This window comes from Pleurodeles waltl, chromosome 1_2 (assembly GCF_031143425.1).
Source record: "Pleurodeles waltl isolate 20211129_DDA chromosome 1_2, aPleWal1.hap1.20221129, whole genome shotgun sequence".
Taxonomy (NCBI): domain Eukaryota; kingdom Metazoa; phylum Chordata; class Amphibia; order Caudata; family Salamandridae; genus Pleurodeles; species Pleurodeles waltl.
Genome location: NC_090437.1, coordinates 405,728,585 through 405,755,657, shown reverse-complemented (window position 1 = coordinate 405,755,657; position 27,073 = coordinate 405,728,585). Strand labels below are relative to the sequence as shown.

The following is a 27,073-nucleotide window of genomic DNA, read 5'->3' as shown; positions in this document are numbered from 1 at the left end:
TTAGTGGCTCTTTTAGCCACTTGACGTCGTAATCTTGGCTGACCGATTAATTGTACATAGTTCGCCGGGCGTATGTTACGTTTCTGACTTATTTTTAACGTATTTGGGGCACTGTTTGGTCTCCACATGCTGTTCTAACGTGTAAATAAGTCACGTGTTCTGATCCATTTGCTAACTGGTGGTATGTGTGATGTCACTCTTATATACGTTTGGATTTTGCCATGTCTGTTGCACACTTACATCTACTTTTGTTCTCGTAATTACCATGTTCCAGTATACATGTACATCTCCTAAACCCGGTACTGTATGTATTTTCACAGCCTTGATAAAGTCACAGGTGTGACAAAACACGTGTTGGCTGTACCAGTTTCTGACTGTACTTTGGATTCACGATTAACAATCCGAATAAAGGACCTACTGGAACACAAAGAAGGACTTTGGATTATTCTCTTACTTCTTTACTACATTTGAACATTTGCTCATACTGTATTTGAGCTATATGCTATTTGAGTGCTGTGGTCTCTATTTGTTCAATTCATGTAGTGTATTTTATGCACTTTACAGTGCCTGTTTGGTAGTCAGGCACTTGGCCACGTGCACCGATCATTGTTTCTTTTAATACATCCCACCACTGTGGACACCGCTGGATGTGCGATCTGTACCATTTACTACCTTCCTATGTATATTTTCTTATATATATATATATATGTAATATATAGACGTTTCTTCGCGTCAGCAGCAACAAAATCAAGCCTCCCACTCCAAGATGTGCAGTAGAAAGCTTTTACTTAATGGCAGCGTGTTTTGACCTAGCGGTCTTCGTCACAGCCCCAATTTGCATTAATGTATAGATAAATAGATAGATAGATAGATAGATAGATAGATAGATAGATAGATAGATAGATAGATAGATAGATAGATATAGGTTAAAACAGAATATCCAACACTAGCCCAAAAATTCAAGTAATCCATCCAAAACCTGAAAAAAATACTCCAGGTAAATTAAAAAAACAAGAAAAGTGTATAAAAAATTGCTTTGGATAAAAATACAACCAACTCTTTTTCCTTGAAAAAAAAATGTACAAAATGCATCCAGTTTGAAAATAAGTCAGACGACAGAAAATAAAAACCTGTAAAAGAAAGACCATGTAAACCCACACAAATAATACACTTACAATGCTAGCACAAACGAAAGCATATACAAAAATCAAAATCAATCTCAAACACATAAAACTTGTATATGAAATACAAGTAAACCTTACAATTCACAATAAAACCTACTGCAATTCTGTAAACGAATTGACATACACTACACTAAAATACAAATACACTAAAAAAAACATCCAGACTAGCCTAAGTCTAAACACCTCCCCACAATACAAAACCACTAGAAAATAAATTTAAATTAGTCTTAAATTAATCGGAGATCAGCAACAAAAATGTTAATTAACAAGCAAACTAGTAATTGATACTATGATACTATAAAGGGCTATAACCTTTTTCCTAATACAATTTACTGATACCACATTTACTTGTCGCGTGGGCTCTCATTATCCTAAATGAGACTACTGGATTTCTAGGCAGCAGGATCGATAACTGTGTGGGGGACTGTGTCTGACCCACGTGTAAGGAACTCTGTCACCCTAAATCCGGTTGTTGCTCCGGCTAACTAGCAGTGCCTCATTTCTCCCACGGGGAAGAAATGATTGGGCAGCCGAGCGCATGACATCTTTGGAACTTCTCAGGGAAGTCGTGGTCACTCAGATCCAAACCAACTCTCTCATTCACAATATGGTCTCATATACAAATGACAAAGACAGTATAACTTTTATATAATGTTTTAATAAAACGACTGTATTTTAGATATTAAGGCGTGAGCCGCAATAACCAGAACAATACAACATAGTAGGATTGATATAGTAACCAGGAGAGTAAAACATAGAAATAAAGCTATCATAATTCCTAACCGTTTCTACTCTCCCTCTGCTTGTTCTATTTAGAGCACAGCATGTTAAGCTTTCAGCTTGCCTTTCTGTATCACTAGGGAGACGGACACACTCATACCTGAGCAAAGGCCTGTGATCTTGGTTCAGCATCTGCAACGAGGCAGTCAGCGTCAAGTTGTTGTTCCCTGGTCGGAATCTCCCTCTTGCGTGTATTGGGACAAGGAAGTGATTTTATAACTAACATGTCATCGTGATCACAAAATGTCCCTACGCAGGAATGCCAAGTCTAAACTCTTACCACGTCTATCGGCAATGTACCAGACTGTATCCTTGACTGAAGCACAGAGTAAATATGTTATGGAGAACTCCAGTGCTGAAGTAGGCAAAACAGTGTGATATGAATAAAAAACAACACCGTAGAACTGGCTATTTGAAAAATTAACAGTACGAAGCCTAATAAAAAGCATGTAGAGCAGAGTGCACAGAGGCTCTAAGCTGTCAGCAAATGAATAAAATATATTCAGGGCAAAATGCACAAAGGCCTAAAGCCTGAAGCTAAAGCGCAAAGAATACGTAAAACTAACCACACTACACCCTCCCCTTGTCGGTAGCAAGTGGTTCCAATAATATAAAAGGATGCCCTAAATATAAACAATACCGAAAACAAGTATTTCGACAAGGTGAGAAGACAACAAAGTCATAAATTTAGATAACATATGGTCATAAAACCAAATTCAATATAGTGTCAATTTTGTAAAAATCCAATCGTCAGATAGAAGCAATAGAACGCAGGAGTTCCTCCACTTCGATATATGTCAATATCGGAAGATCCACGCCACAAAGTACCATGGAGCAGGTGTGATCCAAAGCCCCAAAACCATTCAGGGCGGCACCCCGTGCAGGGCCTATGAAAGAGACAATACCATCTTCCTCCAGGAAGGGAATCTCATAAACTGCCTCACGAAGCAGGCGCATCCGTAGTACACAAGTCTGGGAATGAGCCCTAATCGGGAACATCAACAGATCAGTATCGACCATTGGAGGGCGCTGCAATGAGAGACAGAGAGCCAGTGCATGTTCAAACGAGCACCAAAGGCATCGAAACACGGGTTGCACACAATCCAAAACCTGTCTGAATGACAGAGACCAGTCGTACTCCAAATGTCCCAGGAGTGTTGCTCCAAAATGCTGCATCATGCGTTCACGACACAGCTGCGCTGATGGGAGCAGCAGTACAGGATCTCGTCGTGACGGGACAGCCAATGCGAAAAAACAGCAATAACAGCAAGACTCCAGCCAATAAAGCCAAAGTAATCGGGAAACCCCCAAAAATGCTTCCGAAAATAGAATGTATAGCCGAAGGTATCAAACCGAATATGGAAGAGAAGGTATGAGCAAAACCAATACCAACGACTTTGAAAAAATGTGCAATACCAGCAGTGCTGGATGCATTAAATATACGTCCCTCAAGTTCACCGAAGTGAGTCGGAAAGTTAGTATTCAAAAGGGACTGTATCTCCGCCGATGACCTTGCCACCTGAAGTGCGTAGGTCTCGCTAGCAGATGTAAGGGCCACATGCTTTTGAAACAATAAAGCTTTTAGCCGACTCAACTTGTCGAAATCAACCTTGGAAGTAGCAATATGAGGCCAGATGTCCGCTACCTCCCTAATTTGAGTGGGGGGAAACAACACATTCCCGCAGCACGTAACGGCCTTGTTGACAACGACGATGTAAACTATTCCGGCACGCATGCCACAGCAGCGTTCGCTGTTAAGAACAATGTAACTGCCGTTAGAAAGCACCTGGAAAGTGTTTTTAATAACCGGGACTGGAACTCCCTTCAGATAACAAGCTAAGTTAGCAATCGAAGCGTTACACGCCCCGTGCAAGGACAGCTGTTTACAAACCATTGAATGGCTGACAGAAGCTTCGCATTCGCTGCCGCTAATAAAAACCTCCTTCAAACCATTAACACATCTGTACTGAAAGGGAAGGTCCCACACCTCGTGTATGTAACTGTCTCCCAATAGTTCATATCTACCCACCGGAATGTGCTTCAAACACGAAGTAAATTGCAAAGTAGAGATAGGCAAATTAATAACCCCATGGATCAACCATTCAGCTGACGGAATCTCAGCTACCGTGAAAGGCAGTTTCTCTAATTTTTCAATATTTAACATAACATATGTCGCTTCCTTTTTAGCCATCAGTTGTTGTTGACGAGTCAAATTAAAAGAGATAAAGATCTCTCTGGCACGAACGTGCTGCCATGGAACGCGACCCACCTTCAAGGTCTGAAGAGTCCAACCCAGCTGCATGATGGACCGCGTCTGACTCTGCCCATGATATAAAGAAGACATGTCCGATTTAATAATGTCAATGGCAGAGGAAACAATGCTGTCAATCGTGTAAACACGTTCAGAAAGGGTATGCATGCCATTATCAACAACAGACAAGGTCTGCATCAGATTTTCTTGATCAATCTGCCTCAACCGGGCTGCAGCCTCTTGTTGTGAAAGCTTCCAAATCTCATTATAAACCTCGTATAAGAACCTTTTCTTCCGTGGTACTCTGGGACCTGACAAAAAATCTTGTAAATCAGTATTATTAGACAGTAACATGAGATGTGACTTAACTGCATCCAGCGTGGAGGACTTCAACCATTGCTGACAAAGCTTCCCCACACTGTATGTAGTTATAATATCAGCATGTTCTGGTGAAACGTAACGAGGGTCTGCCCTACTAGCCCTGAACCCCCCTGAAGAGGTGACAAAACGTTGATGACACATATTAGTGTCTACAGGCCATAATAACCACCCGCCTGGATGTAACGATGAAGTGTTAAGTGTACCATTCTGGACCCAATGTGTAAAGTCACTGAAAGTAGCATTCACATAGTGCTGCCAATTTGTTAATTTAGAAGGGACAGGTATACTAGGCAAAGTTAACTCCTTAACCGTTGCTAAGCCCAAACAGCTAGTCTGTTGTACTGTGTCATTGAGGAAAATCATCTGTACAGGGATAATACATGCTCTAAATAACGTGTCCCTGCCTCGCATTTGCCAATTTTTCGTACCCCAAACACTTTTCAAGTCAACAGTTTTGAACCAGTATTCATATCCCTCGACCGACAGTTTAGATACAAACAAATTAGAATACAGTAATTTAGTATCGGTCAATAACATTTGCTTATTAGAATACGGTGTAACTTTAAAATAGTAGGACCTAGCATTACGTGGATCATGCCCCGTAAAATATGCAAATTTGTCATAATACGTTTTTGAACTCCCTTGTGGAGGAGTCGAGTAATGTTCCCATTGCACATAATTAAACATGGACTTAGGACTACTAGCTTTATGAATAAAGTGGTGTCCATAATAGTTGTAACAAAACATGTCACCATGATTATCTCTAAACTGGTAAGCATCTTCATCGTCATAGACAGTATAATATTGCAAATCCGTTAGCATAGAATCTACTGTCTTCACATCCCAATCATCAGAAACAATGCCAGGTATAACAATATCATTCATTGATAATTTGAGGACATACAGTATTTGAATCAATTCAGTGGGACCATATATATCAAACATTACTTTATCCCACACAATTCCATCCGGAACTGGTATAGCAGAAATGTTCACTGTGGACAAGTCTCTTCGAACCATATGAGACGAAAAATGTGGTTTCAACACAGTCTCCACGTGCTCAATGTCAGATCGATCAGGAAGAAAATGACCATGTATTATCAGAAAAAAAGTAACCACAAATCCCAACCATAATAATATAGTCATCACGGCCAAAAATAGCCAAAAATAGTTCCAAGGAAAAACAAAATATGTTCGTTTAAGCCATCCCAGCAGCCGTTGTGGACCGTGGACAGAAGACATCGAAGACGAGGAGCCGGACCCATCATTATCAGCGTCGTTGAAGCAGCCAGAAGCAGTTCTAGCAAAAGGTGCAACTCTGAACGAAGAAGCAGACGGAGGCTCCCGCCGTGGCACGCTATAAACCACATGTTCAGAAACATCAGTAGAACGTACAGCAATTTGATCACAAGATTCCATATTAATCGCCGTCGGTGGAACGATCGCAAGATCATCATCCACCCTCCCCAAGCTCGGAGAGGAAACAGTGTCGGTGAAAATCACCTGCATCGGGACGTCATCCCCAGTAGTGAGAGGGATTCCGGAACTACTGGGTGTCCCTCTTGGTCTGCTGTGCAGAATCGGCCACATGTTGTAACTTGACATTATCAATGGAAACAAAGCGATTTCCTTTGGCCCCTCGCAGCGGCGGTAAAATCACAGTTCTCGTGCCGCTTACCCCTAACACAGGGACAGGTTCTCGATAAGAAGGACCAAATTCTTTTTTAACTGCGACCTTTTCACGCACCAGATCCCCAATCCTGGGTATCCAACCAGTAGGTGTCACTGGCCCATCCTTAATTCCAGAGGAGGCAGCACTCGCAGAAGAGTTATCTTCACGAAATTGTAGTAAATCCTGCAAAACAGTGACACGATCATTTATGTCAAAGGGCGTATCTGCCGCCTCCACACCAGGACCATCTAGATCAGGAACATACATTCGTGTTCCGAACAGGCACTCATATGAAGTACGACCCCCCAGTGACCTTCTAGGCAAGTTATTAAGTGCTCTCTGTACTCCATACAGGTGGGCTAGCCAACTACGACCCGTACCTATAACCCTGGCTGTTAAGGATTGCTTTAAATCACGATTTAAACGCTCCACAACAGAATTTCCCTCGGGATGAAATGGAGACGAGAATTGGAGTTGGACCCCCAACGAAGCCATGGTGTCCCTGAATGCCTTAGAGGCAAAAGCAGGGCCCTGGTCCGAATGAAAAGCCGCAACTGCAAATGTATCAACAAAGATACGCAAATCTTTAATAACAGTCCGAGCGTCAGCCGAGCGCTGTGGCCATACCCATACAAATCTGGAGCACGAATCTACAGCAACCAATATATATTTGTATGCACTATCTGGTGTCAGCGGACCACAATGATCCAAGTACACACACTGTAATGGTTTGTTTGAAATCAGAAGGGGCGTCTGCTGCGGGCGTCTAGCCGATGATGTCTTAATTTGTTGACAAATGTCACAACAAAGGACATACTGTTTCGTCTCTTTATAGAGACCAGGCTACCAGTAACAAGCCTGTAAAAGTGAAATTGTGGCAGCCACCCCAGCATGTGCAGAAGCCACCCCCTCATGTGCTGCAGAAATCAATCGAGGTCTCTCAATTTTATTGGGAATTTCACGTACACCAATGCCTGGAATTGTAACAGTAGCATGTAGCGCACCATTCAAGCAGTAACTATATTTCGAAGGAAATCCTTTAGGAAAAGGCGTGCCATCAGCCGTAGCCTTTATGGCAGCTGAAATTTCTGTGTCTGGTTTTGAACTCGAACGAGTCACTGCGGCTACTGTGGCGACAGCCACTGCCGATTTCGCGGCTTCATCAGCCAAAGTATTCCCAGCAACGTGTATTCCAACGCGCTGGTGTCCAAGTGTATGCACAACATGGACATTAGGAAGCGTTTCCTTTAGATCCGCAACCTTACCCCACAACAGTTTATGCTTAATGGTGTTGCCTTTAGAATCTCTGAACCCATTCATCTTCCAATACTGTAAATATTCGTTGAAAGACTGCACACAGTAGTAGGAGTCACAGACCAGCAAGGTTAAAAGTGCCGGATCCGCGTGCTCCAACGCTAACAATAGAGCTTTGAGCTCAGCCAGCTGTGCCGTGCAATCTCCCAAGGTTTTAGTATAAGTATGTCGGGGGCAGAACACTTCCCCCTCCATAGTGCCGCTCACCACCGCACATGCAGCAGAATATTGTTGTTTAGTCCCAACCGCCGGTTGCGCAGAGCCATCAGTATACATGACCACTTCATATTGGTCAATAGGCAATGTATCAGCAGGAACAGGGTATTCTATTTCGTATTGAAGAAATTCTTGAGTCTGCAGTTTAGGGTCAAATACATAATCTACATCAGTGGCTGTCAAAGACGTAGCCCATTGTATCCATCGCGGGTGTAGAGCCTTCGAATTAGGAACACTCGCTTTAGTAACAGCCTCTAAGGCCGGAACCGGGGAAACGACAACAATGCGTTGACCCTGGGCCAGCGGTCTTTCTTTAATAACAGCCATCTGTACTGCAGTGAGAATTTTCTCAGTTTGTGCAAAACGTTGCTCTGCAGCAGAATACAAGTGAGATTTGTATGCAATCGGGACAGTCTCCCCTTCATTAAAGGTGACATAAGTAAACCCAACAGCCCCAGGTATTACCCTGATCACTAAATGTGTCTTATTGTCCCGAGTGTGTAAGTGTTTAACTGCTAAAAGATCACTCTGTAATTCTCGCAGTATGTGTGTATGTTCAATCGTCCAAAGTTTACTCGAAAAACTCGGGCGAATCAACTCGTATAATGGTTTTATACGCGTTGCATACTCAGGAATGTAAGTTCTGCCAAAATTCAGAAACCCCAACAATGACTGGAGCTTCCGAACCGTATTAGGAGGCTGCAATAAAGCACATTTCTCCAAAAAATGTGGCGCTAAGCTCTTGCCCTCACTCGACAACTCATATCCCAGGAAAATGACGCTGAGGAAAGCAATCTTTGATTTCTTAAAATTGAACTTATAGCCAATATCAGCAAATCCCACAACAATGCGCGATACACGCCTTAGATGTTGCAGAATCTCATCATCTGTCAGATATATGTCATCAACATATGATAATGCTTCAGGGTCGAACTCATGCAGCATTTCAGTTACACGAGCCGAAAACAGTCCTGGGCTATTCTTATACCCCTGAGGCAAACGACAAAAAATTTTCTGAGAGCCAAACGCACTGAAACAGGTATAGTCCCGACTCTCGGGCGCTATATTCTGGCAGAAAAATCCATTCGAGATATCCAATGTTGTTTTGTATTTTTTACACACTATATTATTCATAAGCGCTGCGCTATGTGAAATCTGTATTGCATATGTGCGTGTATGACTATTCAAATGTCGGTAATCCACCACTATCCTATATGAATGGTCCGGTTTAGCAACCGGAAACAAGGGATTATTCATCGGCGAGACACAGGGCTCAATAACACCCTGATACTCCAATTCAGTAAGAATTTTCCTAACCGATGCCCTAGCTTCAAATTTGATAGGATATTGCGGTTGTGGCTGAGGTTCGCCCTTTATCGGTATTACATGATAAGGTGATTGTCTGTCCCACCCCACGTTATTTCTATACAAGGCGGGAGCCTGTGCTAGAGCCCATGATTTACTATAGGACTCCGCGAGTTCTCTCGGAACAAGTGGTGAGAAGGAAGGTGTAATAACCTCCTTCCCAACTGGACAGTCGCGAACAAAGTCAGGTGGCCAATCTTGTTCGGCCAACAGAACATCATATGATTTTACCACATGGTCCCAAAAAATTGCGTTTATAACACAGTCAATGTCCCCTTCCAATCGCAGAGTTACTTCATATACTCTATCAGGATCAGAGACTCGCATATCCGCCGTCTCGACTTGTATGAAGTCATCAGTTGCTTTCATCTCCAGATGCTCTAGAAGACTCCGGCGAACTATTGTGACCTCTGCCGCGCTGTCTAACAGTGCTAACGCCCATGTCTTGTTCGTCAAGAGAACTCTCTTCTTGAGCGGCATGTCTAACTGAGACAGCTGCCACTTTCTTCTTTTTGAATTGCTGTTTCTGTTGCAGCGGTTTCTCTTCTTGTTTAATAGAAACCTCCGCTGAGCGTTGTGAATCCTGTCTCGGTTTCACGTACTCCGTCCTCCGCTCTGACCGCCCACCTCTCTCTCTTCTCTTTTCTGAGGAGTCCTGAAAGGAACGAGATTGGCGTGTATCAGTATATTGATATCTATCAGGCGTCTTCAAAGTATCCCTATTCCTGAGATTATACTTATTCTGTGGGGTCTCCGGTTGCGGAGACTGCCCATCATCCTTCTTAGGTGTTTGCTGTTTCTTTTCCCAGCGCTTTTTCGAACCCTCAGGTTGTTGCTGTTTAGCATGATCTTTATTATTTTTACCCTGTAACTGGGGTTTTTGTGGTCTAGCCCCTAGGCTATCACGACCAATACTAGAATATGTTTCCGCTATTATTCTCGGAAGCTCCCGCTCCTGTTGAAGCAGCGGAACATCCCGAAGACGCATACGCACTGCTAGTGCTACTGCCTCTCCTTTGAGATTACTCAAAATAATAGAAGAAACTGTGGCAAAATTGCCCAGCAACTGCATGCCCAAATCCAAGGCAGGGGCAGCCCCATATTCTTCCTGTATCTGCTTAAGTACGTCCCGTAAATTAGCTAATGTCGGTGTACCGTGTGCCGTAGTGTAGAGCGCGGCAAACACCGTGCCCCAGGTATTACAAAGGTCCACCGGAGGAACCATCCCGTACGGCAAACACATCGTCAAAATTCTATGTTTATCCTGAGGTCCCGTATGGGGAAATACTGCTTCCAGCGTATTAATTTTTTGCGCCAGCCAAAACGGAGTCTCCTCTCGTTTAGCCGGTGCTTTACCCATAACTGAGTGTACAGTGGCCGGATTAAGACCCGGAACCACCGCCTGTGGGTGCGCTGGAGCAGCACGCGCTGCATTCGTATTTAATGTCTGCATCACAAACTGAACTAATCGTCTATATGTAGCCGTTAATTCTGTATATAAACGACGAACTTCAACCACTGCCAATTGAGCAACCGCAGGATGTGGTGTATATGTAGCCAATAAAGGCCAGGTAGGACCATCATTACTCAGTGGACCTAACCTTACTTGTGCTATTGTGTGTGGGAGGGCGCCATCAAGCCAATTATGGTGTTCTTGATAAGATAGAGGTATTTCTAAATAAGCGTAAGCCCTGTATTGTCCAGGGGCATTCGCAACTGTGTATTCGTGAAAAGTATTTGTTCCCCCATCCACTGCTGGAAAAGCGACCCAAGAATAAAAAAGTTCCGTTCTAAAGGCTGCATGGGCGTCCACCACAAAAGTGACTGGACCCCCCTGGACTGTCAGTCCATGTGTCAATAGATGTCCCGTGAGCGGATGTCGCATATTAATTGCTATGTTCACTACATTAGGATTCGCCATTTCATAAAAAACGGCTGCAGGTCAGAGAAGGCACACCAATATCGGGGTATTTCCTTTCAAAGTTCAAGCTTGAACAACCAACCACTAAGTAATAGGATGTACCCAACCTGTGGTGGCGGAAACCCTCAGCCCCACGGACATCTCCGCATACGGAACCGAGGAGTCAAAATATATACGAGAGAGTCAGTCGGACCCAAACATTAGAGCCAGACCAAACGTTGGCGGCGCCATGTCGCGTGGGCTCTCATTATCCTAAATGAGACTACTGGATTTCTAGGCAGCAGGATCTATAACGGTGTGGGGGACTGAGTCTGACCCACGTGTAAGGAACTCTGTCACCCTAAATCCGGTTGTTGCTCCGGCTAACTAGCAGTGCCTCATTTCTCCCACGGGGAAGAAATGATTGGGCAGCCGAGCGCATGACATCTTTGGAACTTCTCAGGGAAGTCGTGGTCACTCAGATCCAAACCAACTCTCTCATTCACAATATGGTCTCATATACAAATGACAAAGACAGTATAACTTTTATATAATGTTTTAATAAAACGACTGTATTTTAGATATTAAGGCGTGAGCCGCAATAACCAGAACAATACAACATAGTAGGATTGATATAGTAACCAGGAGAGTAAAACATAGAAATAAAGCTATCATAATTCCTAACCGTTTCTACTCTCCCTCTGCTTGTTCTATTTAGAGCACAGCATGTTAAGCTTTCAGCTTGCCTTTCTGTATCACTAGGGAGACGGACACACTCATACCTGAGCAAAGGCCTGTGATCTTAGTTCAGCATCTGCAACGAGGCAGTCAGCGTCAAGTTGTGGTTCCCTGGTCGGAATCTCCCTCTTGCGTGTATTGGGACAAGGAAGTGATTTTATAACTAACATGTCATCGTGATCACAAAATGTCCCTACGCAGGAATGCCAAGTCTAAACTCTTACCACGTCTATCAGCAATGTACCAGACTGTATCCTTGACTGAAGCACAGAGTAAATATGTTATGGAGAACTCCAGTGCTGAAGTAGGCAAAACAGTGTGATATGAATAAAAAACAACACCGTAGAACTGGCTATTTGAAAAATAACAGTACGAAGCCTAATAAAAAGCATGTAGAGCAGAGTGCACAGAGGCTCTAAGCTGTCAGCAAATGAAAAAAATATATTCAGGGCAAAATGCACAAAGGCCTAAAGCCTGAAGCTAAAGCGTAAAGAATACGTAAAACTAACCACACTACATACTATTCCGAATACAAAAATGGGGAAAATGTTATAATTTGGGTAAAGTCTAATTTACTAATCCCTTTGCAAACTAAACCACACTGGGAAAAGTATTGGACTTTGAGTGGTTCACAGTTCACAGTTGCTAATCTAACTCCAAATATAACCACATTCGAATTGGGTTGGAAGTTGGGGTGACATTCTCTATTTATGGTATGTAAATGTAAATTAGCACTTGTATAGCGCACTACTCACCCGTTAGGGTCTCAAGGCGCTGTACTCATACCGCTATGGAACCCCTCCTGGCTTTTCCCTGTGAGGCACCCACTCCTGAGCACCCCCAGGGTGAAGCCAGGCATCCAAGCGCTGTTGGGGCCGTTGTGGAGATTAAGCAAGCTATTGCCCAGAGTTGCAGAGTGGGACCCATGAATTAGATTAGGCACCGAGGCGAGAATTATCTGGTCAAGGGGAATTGAGCCCAAGACCTGCCGAAGCGGGACTTGAACCCTGGTCTTGAGCCAGATCCCTGCTTCAGGGTCTGCCGCTCTAACCATTGAGCCACACTTCTCCAATATAGAACATTGGAAAGAATACATTACAGAAATCCATTTTAACTATCTAAAGAATCCATAGAATTAGGGTGAAAATTGAACACAGAGATTTTAAACACAACTAACCTAAAACAATAAAAATATTAAATTATTCTCCACCCTATTCCTCTGTAACCCCAATCCTGCCCATTAAATGCTGATACCAAAAAAGGAAAACATTTTAAAAACAAATACAATATATAACAAAAGTTCACAAAATACCCTTTTAAAATGATATATACTACAACTATATAGCACACAATGATATTTTTAACAACAATATTGAAAAAAATGGGGAAAAAAACTTTAAACTAATGTGCAGTATACTGACCCATGATATTTATGACATCTCTATATTTGAGATTCAATATTTGTGCCTCACAATATTTTTTCCACAATATTTTGTTGTAACAACTTTTTCCCACCTAGTGGATATGCACATATGTGGATAAAAAATATGCTATTTATATAAAAGACATCTGTACTATTTGCAACCTGTTAAACGTGTGTGCAACACATTTTAGAAACACAGAGGGCCTCTTTACAACTACTGTTATGGGCCAAATTAGTACTACAGGATCTGTAGTAATTCTACCTTTACAACTCCTGTTATGGCTGAATTAATATAGTAGTTTAGTAGTCATAGTAGCTCTACAGATCAGGAGTATTTCACCTCAAGACTTCAGCTTCTAACAGCATCCTAGATCTCTGGGTGAAATATCAGGTAAGACATGCTGAAATCAGTGTGGAAACACCAATTTCCATATACTCCCAAACATCCTATAATTTGGAGTATTTCCACCTCCATCCACTGAAGTTACCGATGTACAGGTATCAGTGACTTTGGGGTAGATGCCGGGTCAAGCTGTCGCCATCGTGTAATGTAGTCCAAGGAAGTTATCACAGCATTTTATATTTTGAAGTGCATACCATTTGACTTACTCAACAGCTGTGAAGTCTATCCATGGTATGCTTCATTTATCTTTACTCTGTTTTAGTATGTGGAATGCTTTATTCCCATCCACTGTGTGCTCATTGTGTGATTTAATGTAATGATTTTCCACTCATTTGAACGACATCCAACTTCCATGATAGTGCTTTTCTAGCACAAGACCCTTCTGATAGTCTCATATATGATATCCTGTAAAGCTCACACCTCAGCTCTCTCGATGCAGACATATTGTCGACTCTTGAACCACACAATCTTGGAGATTCAAATATTTTTGAACTCAGCCATAGTTTGCTACTTAATTAGCAGTCTACCTGTGGAATGTAAACCAAACTTGAACATTCTAAATGCACTCAGAGCCTTTTGTTAGCTGACCACACAGGCAGAATATCCTTGAATTAGATGAGCTGGTGTTTCAGTATATTTCAAACGTAGTACCTCATTTTCATGATCAGAACCTCCTTGCTCTATTTATTCTTGCATTTGAAAAGTAAAAAGTGTTTTCATATGTAGGCATAGAAGAACACCTCAAAGAACTGTATTAGAGAAGTGTTTATTTTACTTGGTAAGTATCATTATCCTGGAGTGAAATATTTACTAAGCGTGGTAATCAACTCCAAATGAGTTTTTAGCCTGAAAATGAGTCTTATCATGCATTAATAGTATTTTCCCATTTCATCATGTTTTTAAGCACTTTTCCCTGATATATTTCAGCAGGTTTGACCTGCCAAAATTTGTCAGGGGAAAATTGCAAAGGTGCCATATTTAATTTTGATTCTCCTTTAGACTCAGAATCTGAGCTAACATGGTTGTGTTTACCATGACTTCATGGTTTTGAAGATTTAAGTTTCATTGTTAAAATTGTTAGATATCACTGCTGTCATTCTTTTTACTTTTTTGTGACTTAAAACACAGCCATGTACTTGAGTACTAAAAACAAACTATTTGTGTAATTCAATATTTTCACATCTTCTTTTCAGCATTGTTCTCTGTGGAAGTGCCCCAGTCGTCGTTCATTGTTCGGGTTGGAAGCACCGTGGCTTTGGAATGTCACTTCCCACTTAGTGGCACTTTGAGGGTTGAAGAGTTAATTGTCATCTGGCTTCACAGTGCACCCTCACAGCCAGACCAAAGAGACGTGATTGCATTTGAGAGAGGGAAGATAGATCTTTCCGTTCAAGATGCCAGCTACAAAGGAAGAGCTATATTGCTAAATGAGGCACTGTACAAAGGTCAGGCTGTACTTCAGATCACCAATGTAAAGCTCTCAGACAGTGGCATTTACAGTTGTATCATTGGTTATGGAGGAGCAGATTACAAGCACATTCAGCTCACAGTAGGAGGTGAGTACTATAGACAGAAAATATTAACCTATGCAATGCAGACTTTCTGAGAATGTTCCTTAAATAATCACACATTGAAACATTTTTCATCAACTGTTATGACCTAACTGTGAGTAAGAGAGTAGAATGTATATTGCATTAAATTACATGTAATCTATGCACCAATGAAAGCTAGTCACGCTAGAGTTTGGGGATATTCTAAAGCCTTGCAGCCTTAACATCATATCTGCGGATAAGTTGATTAGTGTGACGACAACTTCGAGACACATAAAATATTGTTTCCTAATAGATATACACATTCTACCATAAATCTACCTCCAATTTTGTCACAGTCAGGAGCACTGCCACACATTTAAAATGTGTCAAAGGAAGAACTCAACAGATCAGACTGACGACCTATGATGTACACTTCACACAAGATGTTGTAACAGAGCAGTTGGACAAGAAAAGATAATTTACCAGGCGACTAAACCAACCTGATAAATTGCTTCAAAATCTGCCACAAAGTAACCAATCCAGACATAGGGCTTCTCACGAGGATGGCAGTACAAGGACATCCAGCCTCGCGGTGGCGGTCAGAACGCCGTAACTGTGTCGGTCCGACTCACCAGAAGACCGCTGATCCCACCAGGAACATGGTTCCTGACGGGGTGACTACGGTCTGAGTTGTACTCAGCCAGTGCATCGCTGAACTCAGCACCGCCTGGCTGATTTCAACTCACCTTACCTCCAGCCTTTCTATGGTGGGGACCCCGTCATGGAAAAGATAGCGATAAGGGTGTGCTGGGAGTCAAGGGGGGCCCGCACTGCCCATGCTTATGGGCATGGGCAGTGCTGGGCCCCCTGTGCCCAGCAACATCGGAATGTGTACTGTGTGCTTTGCAGGCAATGCATATTCTGTGGGTGCTGGACGGCCCCCCATGCAACACCATGTGGAGCCGTGTCAAATGACGCCACACAGTTTCCACTTGGCTGTCTGGCAGGAACCTCAGAATATGGAAAGCCTAGTGGAAAACTTGTAATGAGCCAGGTGGGGAGACCCCCAGCACCGCTGCGGTCTCCTGACTGCGATACTCATAATCAGGCCCATAATAAAAAAAGTTACAACTGTCAAGCCTGAATATGTGGCAACCTTCTTATCTTTTTTAAGAGTTTGTTTAAAAAATACAGCAGGGCCCAAACACTGATCAGAATTATTCCATGTCTTTCTGATGACACCACCAGTATTGAAAGTGTCCCTGGTTTCCTACCAAAATAATCACTACAAGAAGAAATCAAGCAAACGGATATCATTCCCAGTATTGATCACTACAGAGAGTGACATTGTTGCATTTCACAGCATATATCCCTATCCAGTAATTTGCAAAATTACTGCACATAATTACTGCAAAATTACACTTTCAGAGCAAATTGTGGTTTACTGTTATCACACATTATTTTTTGAATCAAGCACACACCATAAGAGAAATGAGCAGGAGACTGTGTTGAGCGCAAATATCTCTCGGCACACATGTTCTGTGCATACAAGTGTCTTGCTGATAACTTATGAGGCTTGACGTCAATGAATTCCCACCAAAATATCTCTAAAGGAAGAATATAGCATTCATCTCTACAGGAAGTGACATGACTTAAGTTCTCTGCATCCATAACTCCAGAAAGTGACATCATTGGTTCCCACCTGAAAACAAATGCCTTATTCCCTGCTCCAGTCAAATAGTCAGAGCATCCCGCTGCTTAGGCATTCCTATCTAATGGAAGACACAAACACTTGTATCAATTGTTTGGGGCTGTTAGGGCAAGGAGAGCATTGGGCAAGATCCCTTGCTCTACTGCAACCTCAGAAAACACGTAGAAGGTAAGATGTGCCTAGCCCATCACCCTTCACTACCAGTCCTAACAATCACACACAGATCATACAATCATTCACCACATCCTCATAGCACATAGACCCAACATCATACACCTTCCATCAACCACCACGCACCCACCAAAATACTAACTCATGCTCATTAACGCACATCCTGCAGTGTGCTCCCGACAAAGCAGACTTCATTGCCAATCACAACACTGATACACTCTTCATCTGAGAAATATGGTTCATCCCAGCACCCTCACACACTCTAAACATACTGGATCCCCCAGACTACAACATCCAGACCACATACATAAAGGCAAAGGCTGCGCCATCATCCATAAATTCTGATCCAACACTCAAATGGATGGAGCTTATCACATGCCACTTCCCATTATGCAACTCAGCCTACCACCTTAACCTCATCTACAGATCTTCCAGACTGAACAATAAATTTAAATCTGAATTTTCAGGCCAGTTTACCACCGTATCCGTTCAACAAATGCAGAGCCACTCCACTGTGATTTCAACCGCAAGGGTACTCAAGTATGAAAAAACAAAAGGGATTACTTTCTTTGTCTCATAAACACACGCAACATTACAGCATGTCACCCAGCCAGCACCCTTCAAATGCCACATCCTCAACCTTGTTTTCTCAACATCACCAATCATTCAAAACAAAAGACTTATACCTCTGGATTCGAGTGACAATTGTACCATCCTTACCAGCTAGCTCAGCGTACAGACAACACTCAAAACAGAAAAATAAGCCTTCAGATCAATCAAAGACTTCTCTGTTGACAATTTAAAGCTTGAACTCCTCTCTTATCTTGCACCTCTATGCTTCTGTGACATATTATCGCTGACAAACATATTGCGGTAACATTGCCAAAAGAAAATATTGAGGACACACATATCAACTTTGCATACTTTCTATATAGAGTACAAAAACATTGACTACAGAAATGTAATGGACCAAAATACCATTACTTTGAATAGGTATTGTTGGACATGGCCCTCTCCACAGGGTCACGGCGAAAATATTTGCCATCACCCCTCCTGTTCTCTGTGCACTTTACCATTTCCAACCAGTGATTGTGCTTTTTCTCTAAAACATGGTAAGATTGGCCTACACTTGATTGGCATATTTATTGTACTTGTAAGTCCCTAGTATATGGTATTAATGTTCTTAATTCCTGTAAATTAAATGCAGAAAGTGGGCCTGCACACTCATTGTGCCACCTACTAAAGTAGCTCTTTAAAACTTGTCTGAAGCCTGTCACTGTAGCCTGTAGTCAAGTTATAAACTGCCACTTTGACCTTGCAAAATAAACATTTTCCACACCTAAAACACAATTTGTAATACATATAAGGCATCCCTAAGGTAGGCCCTAAGTTTATATGTCCTGGTAGTGAAAAACTCCTAAATGAGTTTTTCACTATTGTAAAACGTATCTCTTCCATTGTATAACATTTAATAAGTGATAGCGTTTGATTAGGAGCAGGTAAAAATATCATATTGGACTCAAATAAATTGTTGTTTAAAATCCTCTTTAATCATAAAGTCAGATTTTAAATATGGGTAGGCGGAACTCGCAGAGTTCCACTCTGTGGAATTCCACTAAGTTACATAAAAACTCTGGAAAATTCAGTGGAGTTCCACAAGCAGACTGAAATAAGCATGTTGCCCTGTTTTTTAGCACCAGCATCTTGTTCAATGCTGAGAAATCAGCGCAAACTGCACCCGTGATACACCAGAGGGCGCTGAGGCTCGGTTTATTTCACTCCCTCTTGAGTAGATTTTCTCCCTGAGTTTCAGCTTTCCCACAGCAGCTCTCATTGGGAAAATCTCACCGGGTGCCCTCCTAGCACCTGAAAATCACATTAGGGAATGCCAATTCTTGCTCATGCTCACCAACTTACCATTGGTGATCCACACTTAAGAAAAAACTCTGCCACGCAGTGGTAGGAGAAATTTGGCTGAAGCTCCATGTTACATGCATAACGCTGAGTGGCCAAAACTCAGCAAACTCCTTAGGCAGAGCAGAGTTTATCACCCACCCCTAACTTTAAGTCATAATTAAAAAAATTACACTTTTTAAAAAGTTGGCATTTTCTTGCCCTAACAATTTGGTGCCTGTGGCCAGTATCCAGAGTCACATGATTTTGAGTGGCTCTGGTGTTGGGGTTTGTGTATTCCTACCATACCAGGTCCACTACCTAAAGTTAGACTGGTTTTCCTTGTATTTCCTTGGATCAGCACTCCTTTTTTGTTTTCCAGTTATATTTTATAGAGACATGTGCTGGGCCAATACCCTTCTCTGCCCCTCTTGGGTTTGATAGATGTTGTAGGCAGGATTGGCCATCCTGCCAGCATTACAAGGGGTAGAGCTGTTCCCACCCACTTATATTTCAAAGACGTTTACTTCCAGCACCCTCCCTCCAAGGAACCTGACACTAGTCTTTTGTCACACAGGGGAAGGAAAGAATTTCCCGAACCAGATGTTGGGGTAGTATAGGGAAGCCTCACACTTCAAAGCCTGCCACCAGGTATAAACTTTGGGCCCTTAGGACACCTCTTCAATACACTCTTGGTCCTATGGAAAACATCAGAAGGGGTGCCTGGACCCCCAGAGGACTGCCCCGCTATTACCAGAGGGCTTCCCTGCTGCTAGAGGCCTGCCTTTGTGATTGGAAGAGAACTGGACCATCTCCTTTGGACCCAGGCCCACCAGAAGTAACTCCAAGGAATAGTTGGCTGCCCTTCTGTGTTTGCTATAGAGACATAACAAGCTCCTGGGGCCTTGAACCTGCACCTGGCCTACGCTGGAGTGAGTCCTAACCTCCAAGTGGTACCAACCAAGTATTGGACCCTTGGTTGTGATGTTGGTAGTACTTCTCCACAACAATAAATCCTGTTCAGCTGGATGTTTTGGTAAAGGTGCCCTCATCAGCTACAGCCTACAGCGTTGTTCCCACTGAAGATTTTTAATTTTCAAAATACTGACAAAGCCCTAATGTAGAAATCTTCACCACAACTTCATCCAGCGCCTCTCCCCGATGATGACTCCTCCTCGGCCAAGCCTTATGCTTTGCCCAGTGAAGTCTCCCTTTTCATCAACTTTTCTTTAATCCACTCCTTGTACCCAACCCATGCTCCATTATGGTCGGCCTTAACATATGACTTTTCCCTGGTTTCATGCGTCCGGATACCGGCAGTTGGCAGTTTGATCTTTGAGGCCGTGATATTTAGCTCTAAAACATAAAAAATGCATAACTCTGGTTCTCCTGGTTGGATTTAATTATTTTTTGTGTCATTTTATTTATTCAATTTGACTCTATATTTCTGAATTACTTTGAGATTTTTTTTGTGTTGTGTTTTCACTTTATTACTTTTTACAGATTGCCTTTAAGTGAAGCCTGAATGGTTTATTTTGTGACTTTTGGGGTTCACCTTAAAAAGGATTGTGGTTGTTGCCTGAGTTGGGCTTTTTACTCCCCCCTCCACCCCAACCAATGACCTGACTGCTTACATTGGTGTTCAGTAGTAGGATGCTGTACTTCTATGATGTTGAGTAACACAAAAATCACAAAAATAATCTGACATCAAATTCACGCTTTTTTCTAAATTCTCCTTAGTTTTTGATTTGCCTATTTTCTTTAATCCCTTTTTCCAAATTTAAGTTTTGCCTTGCATCCTTTTTGCTACAATTGAGTTGGATCTGGTTAAGGTTGAAAGCCTCAGCAAGATGGAGCTGCAGAGGCTCTGCAAGTAGAGGGGACTGAATGTGTGGTTGTAGGGAGGAAGGCCACCAAAGTGGATCTCCAGGTAGCCCACAGAGCCCTTGAGGAGGTCAGGAGTATTCACACCACACCAGAGGAGCAAGAGTAGATGTGGAGGTAGACTTATTGGAGGAAGAGTAGGATGATGGCCTAGCCACAGGCCCTGGGCTGCAGCACCCTGAGGAGAAGGAGGACTGCATGCCAGAAGGGGTGAGATCCCCTGCTAGGGCAGAGAGCTTTGGGTCCTCTTGCATCCTATCCCCTGATGAACTAGGGGACTGGAAGGCTGGGAGGGAGCACAAGCTACTACGGCTGGGCAAATTTAAACTAGAGGCTGCCAAGAAGGAGGCAGCTGCAAAAAGGGCCTTGGAGGAGAGGAGATTGACTCCAAACAAACAAATGCTGAGGCAGAGAGAGCCATGTTAAAGGAGGCAGAGAGCGGGCCTTGGCAGGGAAGGAACTTTTGCTGGCTCATGAGAGGAGTCAGAAAGAGCTGGATCTAAAGCAAATTAGTGCACAGTCCAGCTGCAATGCTGGCAGTGATACCCCAGAACCCAGTGGAGAGAGGGGAGGTCCACACCCCCAAAGATCTGGTGCCTAACTTTGTTGTGAGTGACGACACGGACATGCTGTTTGAGTCTTATGAGGTTGCCTTAAAGATGCACAGGGTCCCTGAGAAGGATTTGGGAGCCTGTCTCTGGAGGCCCATTCCCAGTGAAGGGAGAGATCCATTACAGACCATAGGGAAGGTGGCAGGGTGAGGTATCGCCTCATGAAGGACGCCCTTGTCAGGAAATATTCTCTCACCTCTTAGAAGTATAGGCAGAAGTTCAGGGCTAGCCAGAAGCTGCCCCATCCATTCTGGTTGTTGCCTGTATGGGGCTTCCACCCCCTTTCAACCAATACCCAATTTTTTACAGGTATGTATATCAAATGTAAACTATTCAGTATTATTTTAACTTTAAAAATATATTAACTTTAGAAAATATTGCACATATAATTAATCAATCAGTAATCTTTATTCAACCATTTAAAGAGCAGTCATAAAAGCAACTAAACATTAAAAGAACATTACTAAAAAGGACAATTTTTAAAAAGAAACCAACAAAAAATATTTTATCAGTAACATCAATTCATGATTTAAAATGTACAGGAGAGTTCAGAGTTAAGTTGATTTTGTTTACTTAAACAGTTTTCAAAAACATCTCACAGAATAACACAACACACAAATAGATTAGATAACATGCATAAAAGATACAGGGCTGGTTTGTATTGAACTAATCCATGTGATTTAAGGACAGGTAAACATTTCTTTGTAAAAGGTACATAGTATTTGCAAAAAAAGATAAAGTGGTCCAAAGTCAATAATCTAATGATTAGTTCATATTTAAAACACATAATTACCATTTTTTAATTGACTAAATATACATCACCTAATAACTAATAAGCTATACAGTTGTTCAGATGCCTCCAGCCATACTACACCCAGAAGGACATATTGGGTTCTTCACTAGATCATCTAAACAAGTGTCCTATGGAGATTCCCAGCCATCATCATTGCCAATGTAATGCTTCAGTATTTGCATGCAAGCTTTAACTGAGCTAATGTTGCACCCCACCATGGAAAAGCTGGTGGAAACACAGTGTTAGGGGACACAGGGGGACCCTGCACTGCCCATGCCCTTGAAGGTGTAGCTACTTCAAACCACAACTGCTCATCCCCGGACAGTATTGCAATAGAAATTTTCAGAAAACATCTGCTCCAAAGAGTGTTACCAATCTCCTCAACAATTCACAATTATTCTTTAGGTGCCCAGAAACAGATAACAATTTGATTCACTCCACTATTCTCACGACAAATCCAAAGTTGATATTTAACAGAGGCAAACCTGTCCAGATAATATTTTTAACCTCTCCTTTTATTCACAAATATATTTGTATATACCATCTGATTCACATTCAAGTACACATCTAAAAAGTATCAAGTCTTTGTGAGCTAAATCCTATGTATTCTTTATCAACAAGTGTGATACACTGAAATCATTTGGACCCACAGCTTCAACAGAAGCTAATAACAAAGACTGCATTGAAGAACACATTCCATGAATCAGCAGCAGAAGAGACACTTTTTATTTCATTGTATTTTTTGTCAAGTAAACAATCAGATTTAGCTTGCCCGACATTTCTGTCTGGGTTGGGTTTACTGCAGTACATAGGCTCAATGATTAGAGGGATCCAGGGCCTCTAACAATCTACAAGTAAGCAGTGTTACTTTACTGGATCTTTAGTTAGCACACCATATCACCTTAACCCTGAAATGCTTCACTGGCTTCCAGTGAAACAAATAATTAATTTGAATATACATTAACTGTAAAAGTGCAGAATAACTACATAAACATACTACCAATTACTTCCCTAAATTCGTTCTTGGATGGGGCAATTCTAAGCAAGTGGTTCTATCAAACTTTAACCAAAAGGAAGAAATGTGCATGGAATATGGCTGGGAATTGGGGGAAAACATGTGGATTAGAAAAGGATAAATCTGCAGCCAGTCTGGAAACACACACTGGCAGTAACTGGGGTGGAGATACCAGTTAGAATTGATAGCTCAAGTCCCATTACCCCCACCTCCAATTACTAATTTATAATGTAATTTTGAGACAAGAAAAAGAGATGAATTGGCAATATGAAAAAAGCAATATAAAGGTTATGCCATTTGGTTAAAACTGCTGCATCAAGAGAATAAGGAAGTAAGAGCTTCCTCTGCCAAACCCTAAGATTTTTTCAAAAATGATGTATAGGGTGCCTAATAAAATTTACTGAAAGCAATTACCAACTTGGAACCTGAACTTGGGTCTATATTGTCTTCTCCAGCATAAGGTACAAAAGATCCTAAGATCAGAGTTTGTGTTGCATATTTAGCCAGGGCGTAGTCTACATCGTAAGCTGATTTATCATGTAAAATATGTTTAATATTAAATGTCTCTTTATGTTTTACTCCAATGTTTACGAGATGAGGAAGAGTAAATTTTTATTGACTCTTGAAGATATCCAACACTAAGGGCCCAATTACAAGGCTGGTGGTCTCAAGACTGCCAGCCTCGCAGTGGCAGTTGGACCATCGTGGCTGTGGTGGTCCGACAACCACATTACAAGTTGGCGGGCAGACCCACCAAACTTCTGCTGTCCCCACCAGGATCAGTGATCCTGATGGGCTGACAGCAGTCCTCCTTGAACCCAGCACCACCCTGCTGATTACAAGCTTGTTCTCTGCCAGCCTTTTCATGGCGGTTTAACTGCCATGAAAAGGCTGGCAGAGAACAAGTGCAGAGGGCCACAGGTGGGACCCCTGCACTGCCCATGCCTATGACATGGGCAGTGCAGGGGTCCCCCTGCCCAGCATCATTGAAATGTGCATTTTGCGGGTGCTGGCGCATCCTGCGTGCAGCAGCATTGCGGCCTGCTCAATTATGAGCTGGCAGCAATGCTGGCACACCTTTCCCACTGGGCTGACAAGCAGGAACCTTGGTTCCGGCCTGTCAGCCCAGTGGGAAAGTTGTAATAGGGCCTGTGGGGAGACAGCCACCTCGACGGCGGTCTCCTCACCATGGGTCTGGCGGTCGGGATTCTCAACCGCCAAACTCGTAATCAGGCCCTAAATAATGTTTATTATTTTATATACACATTTCCTGATTTGCAGCAGTATGTTTTATTGTTGTAGACAATGTATGTGGTCTGACATTTGTTAATTGGAATTGCCTGCACATTTGCTCAGCCTTCCCATGAAACGTTGTGGCATATCAGTTGCTTGCTTTTACACCCTATACATTGATCTTCTGCTATTCTTAATAAGGCTATATAACAGGTCAAATTGACAATTCTTTGTGAATTTTTTTTTTTTTTTCACATGTTCCTCACTGTTGTCTCTTCACATTGAAAAGCTCTGAGCTGCCAAATATGTAAGATGTACTTTTATTTTAAACCAATCCTTTTATTAAATTTTTTTTTAAAACATGGAATTATTTTTAAACAATCTCAATATATAATGGAATGCGGTTTCATGTTGATCGGTCAGTTGTCCCTTCCTACACCATGGGAAAGGAAGAGAATATCGCCTGCAGAGGTTCATTCTGCCTTCTGCACCTATAGTGTCATTCCATCAATATTCATCAAATACCCTGTGCCCTCCTGCTGCCCCAGGCTTCCATGCCCAATTAACCATGGAAGCAGTGTTATCAAGCAAAATTAAATATTTAGTCATCAGAGTCACTGAAGTGGTCAGTCACTCAGGAATAGAGCATCTGGGTGCCTGGCAGCATCAAGGACCCTATGGGGGCCTGGCATATGCGTTTCTAGAAAGGTCATTGAGTATAGCTTCCAAGATGTCTGCTGAGTTGGAATCCTGGACATGACCAAGGCAGTACATTCAGCAGTTGCCATATGGACATCCCCAGCACAGTTAGTCACACTGGGAGTAGACAATACCTTCCTTGCTGTAGCTATCCTGTGCAGGCAGCCAAATTTACATAATTGTCTTGTGTCATTTGTCTGTGGCAGTTGGCATATGAGACACTCCTCTGGATGGAATAAATCTGCATCTTGGTCATTGAGTCTGTAATCTGTTTCTAAAAGGGCAGCAGAAGATGGTGGCAGTGTGTTTATGAGGGTTCTTGTCTGTGCCTGGACCACATGCCTCTATACTTCACTGTTGAGGACCAAATAATCTCCCCTGGGCATGGCCATTGGGTAGGGGGGCATGACTCCTGCCTTTGCTAAGACAGGAGTCATTTCAATGGGGGTTGTGTGTCAAAAATGGCGCAAGACTGGTTAGAGACATGGGCCCTCATTCTGACCTTGGCGGGCGGCGGAGGCCGCCCGCCAAAGTCCCGCCGTCAGGTTACCGTTCCGCGGTCGAAAGACCGCGGCGGTAATTCTGACTTTCCCGCTGGGCTGGCGGGCGGTCGCCTTCAGACCGCCAGCCAGCCCAGCGGGAAAGAGGCTTCCACGATGAAGCCGGCTCGGAATCGAGCCGGCGGAGTGGAAGCTGTGCGACGGGTGCAGTTGCACCCGTCGCGTATTTCACTGTCTGCGCAGCAGACAGTGAAATACATGTAGGGGCCCTCTTACGGGGGCCCCTGCAATGCCCATGCCAGTGGCATGGGCACTGCAGGGGCCCCCAGGGGCCCCGCGACCCCCCCTACCGCCATCCGGATCTCGGCGGTCCGACCGCCGGGATCTGGATGGCGGTAGGGGGGGTCGGAATCCCCGCGGCGGTGCAGCAAGCTGCGCCGCCGCGGAGGATTCAATGGGGCCGCGGTACACTGGCGGGACCCCGCCAGTGGTGCCGGTCCGACCGCGGCTTTACCGCCGCGGTTGGAATCCCCATTGGAGCACCGCCGGTCTGTCGGCGGTGCTCCCGCGGTCCTCCGCCCTGGCGGTCAAAGACCGCCAGGGTCAGAATGACCACCATGATTTTTTACTCTAACCTGACTTGCACCATTTTTTGACGCACAACCCTATTTTCCCCTACGCCGTCGCTGACTGGTTAGAGTAATTCTTTTACTCTGACCAGCCCGCAGCACCGGCTAATGTCAATCCATAAATAAGGCGCCCGCCTGGTGCGTTGGAATGGCGTTAGCCGGCGGTAAAAATTTTAACGCAAACCAGCGCCGGCGCTGGTTTGCCTCAAAAATTATAAATATGGGCCTAAATAGGCAGGAACTCTGCTAACTAACAAACTTCACACCAAAAGAGAGCAGGCCTTCATTGGGGAATTTAAGAATGAGAAGTGGGAAAACCAAGAATCAGAGGCAATGAAAACCCAGGCCTTTCATGTGTTTCATAAAAATCTGCCTATAGCAACTCCATCTGACACACAAGTAATTAACTCACACATGCATTCAGGCACACTTCCTGAAGCACCTCTTCCAGAGAGTGACACCCTACTAACCACATAGCAATAAACAAGTATCTTAAAGCACCCCAATACTCAAAGTGGGCAAAGCCCCAGGCCCAGATGGGTATACACTTGCATTCTACAAACAATTTGCAGCCCAGTTTGTTCCGATCTTAACCAAGGTTTATAACAGCATGGGCCATGAGTGCGGCCTTACTCATTCAGTGGGTGAAGAAACCATCACCCTGCTTGCCAAGCCTGGCAAAAACCCGGTTCCGGACACTTTATACAGTCTGATCTTCCTGTTGAAACTGGATGCAAAAATCTTCTCCCTGGTGCTAGCAAATCACCTAAAAGTG

The 27,073-nt window shown here is 43.1% G+C and overlaps 1 protein-coding gene across 1 annotated transcript in view; it reads left to right on the top strand.

Annotated features, from left to right (window-relative positions):
• The window catches only part of LOC138254493 (programmed cell death 1 ligand 2-like), a 265,972-nt gene that overhangs the window by 209,211 nt on the left and 29,688 nt on the right, over positions 1-27,073 (top strand). The window contains exon 4 of the mRNA XM_069205815.1: positions 14,821-15,183. Within this exon, the coding sequence (XP_069061916.1) occupies positions 14,821-15,183 (363 nt within the window). The remainder of the gene's footprint in view (positions 1-14,820; positions 15,184-27,073) is intronic.